We start from the raw sequence: 1,723 nt of genomic DNA on the forward strand, positions 1-1,723 counted from the left end.
GGGGAGGGACCCTAGTGAGGGAGGAGGGACCCAGTGAGGGGTGGGGGGACCTGGGGACCATTGGGGGACCCCAGGGAGGGGTGGGGGGACCTCAGGGGCAGAGGGGCCTCAGGGAGGGATTTAGGGGCTCAGAGAGGGGTGAGTGGGGGGAACCCAGGGACAGATTAGGGGACACAGGGAGGGGGGGAAGGACCCGGGGCTGGAAGGCAGAGCAGAGAGTGGAGCGGGGAGCCGGGAAGCAGGGTGTGATGTCGAGAGGGAAGGGGGTCCCCGGGGGGGCTGTGGGGGTGTCCCCCGTCCCCGCACTCACTGCGCACCGCGACGCGGAGCCGGGCGCTGCTCTTCCGCACGGAACCGTCCCCGGAGCGCACCTCGCACGTGTAACCCCCCGAGTGGGAGACCCCCACGGCGGGCACGTGGAACTGGGGGGACCCCTGCGGGCCCCCCACCAGCACCCCGTCCCGGTAGAAGAGGTGCAGGAGGCGGGCACGGGGCCGCAGGGGGCTGGGGGGGCTGAGGCACCGGAGGTTCAGGGGGGACCCCTCGGTGGGCTCGGAGGGACCCTCCAGCACCGGCACCGGGAAGAGCTCTGGGAAGGAGACAGAGGGTGGGGGGTTTGGTGAGCACGAGTCCGGTGGGGAGGGGTTCTGGGGGTGTCGGCTCCGGGCTCTGGGGGTGCTCACCGCGCACTGTCACTGTCACCTGCTCCGACACCTCGAACCTCATCCACTTGCCCCCGCAGTGGTACCGACCCCCGTGGTGCAGCTGCAGCGGGGGTAGGGACAGCTCCGTCCCCTTCAGGTCCTTCCCCTCGTGGTAGAACCGCACGTCGGTGATAAACTTGTTTCGGGCCCGGCAGCGCAGGGTCACGTTGTCCCCCTCCAGCAGCGGCCCCGCCGGGACCTGCAGCACCAGCCATTCTGCGGGACACGGGGGTCCCGTCGCACCGGGGGCCTCGGGGGGGTCCCATCGCCCCGGGGACCTCGGGGGGGAGGATGTTCCCATGGCACTGGGGGCACTGGCAGCAGGATGTGGCAGGGGTGCCCAGGGGTGCCCAGGGGTGTCCCTGGGCACACCAGAACGTCACACGAGGGGGGTGACACCCACGGAGCCCCCCCAGACACCCACTTCGTCCCCCCTCACCGTTTAACACGGGCACGGTGGGGCTGAACCCGGCGCCGTCTCTGTGACACTTGTAGGAGCCTTCCTTGGTGACAAGGACACTGTCGCGTCCCTTCTGCCCCCAGGGCCGCCCATTCCTGAACCAGGTGGTGTCCCCGGGGGTCCCCGAGCCCTGGCAGGTCAGGGTCACCTCGTCCCACAGCACCGCCGGCGTCCAGGGGGGATCCAGCAGGAGCTGGGTGGTCTGGGCGCCTGCGGGTGACAGGGGACACCAGCCTGCCAGGGCCACCACGGGGCTGGGGACAGCGGGGCGGGGGACACGCCATCCCCCCCCTCGAGGACTCACCAGCGAGGATCAGGGCCTGGGCTGGAAGGGAGAAGTGAGAGGGGCTGGGTGGGGGTGGCACCACGGGGACAGTGGGGGCTGTCCCCAAACTCTGCCCGTGGGGACACCGGTTCTCGTGGGAAAGTGATGGGGGACGGTCCCCAAGAGGTCCCTGGAGGGATCAGGGGACGTGTTTGTGCCACAAACCACATCCGGGTGGGGATGGGGACACTGGGGACACCCCGGGCTGAGGGGGGGGATGTGGGGACACAGCAG

General features: G+C 70.6%; 1 protein-coding gene across 1 annotated transcript; it reads right to left on the bottom strand.

The window, feature by feature from the left end:
• Positions 1-310: 310 nt before the first annotated feature.
• Positions 311-1,448, bottom strand: LOC108510515 (Fc receptor-like protein 3; the record flags this gene model as incomplete). The annotated part of the gene is made up of 4 exons (XM_017840196.1): positions 1,442-1,448; positions 1,144-1,374; positions 684-920; positions 311-589 (listed from the first exon to the last, which is right to left on the bottom strand). Coding segments are annotated over exons 1-4 (754 nt in total), but the record flags the coding sequence as incomplete, so codon positions are not given.
• Between the last annotated feature and the right edge of the window lie 275 nt (positions 1,449-1,723).

The sequence above is a fragment of the Lepidothrix coronata genome, unplaced genomic scaffold, assembly GCF_001604755.1.
Source record: "Lepidothrix coronata isolate B3197 unplaced genomic scaffold, Lepidothrix_coronata-1.0 Scaffold1178, whole genome shotgun sequence".
Classification (NCBI taxonomy): Eukaryota; Metazoa; Chordata; class Aves; order Passeriformes; family Pipridae; genus Lepidothrix; species Lepidothrix coronata.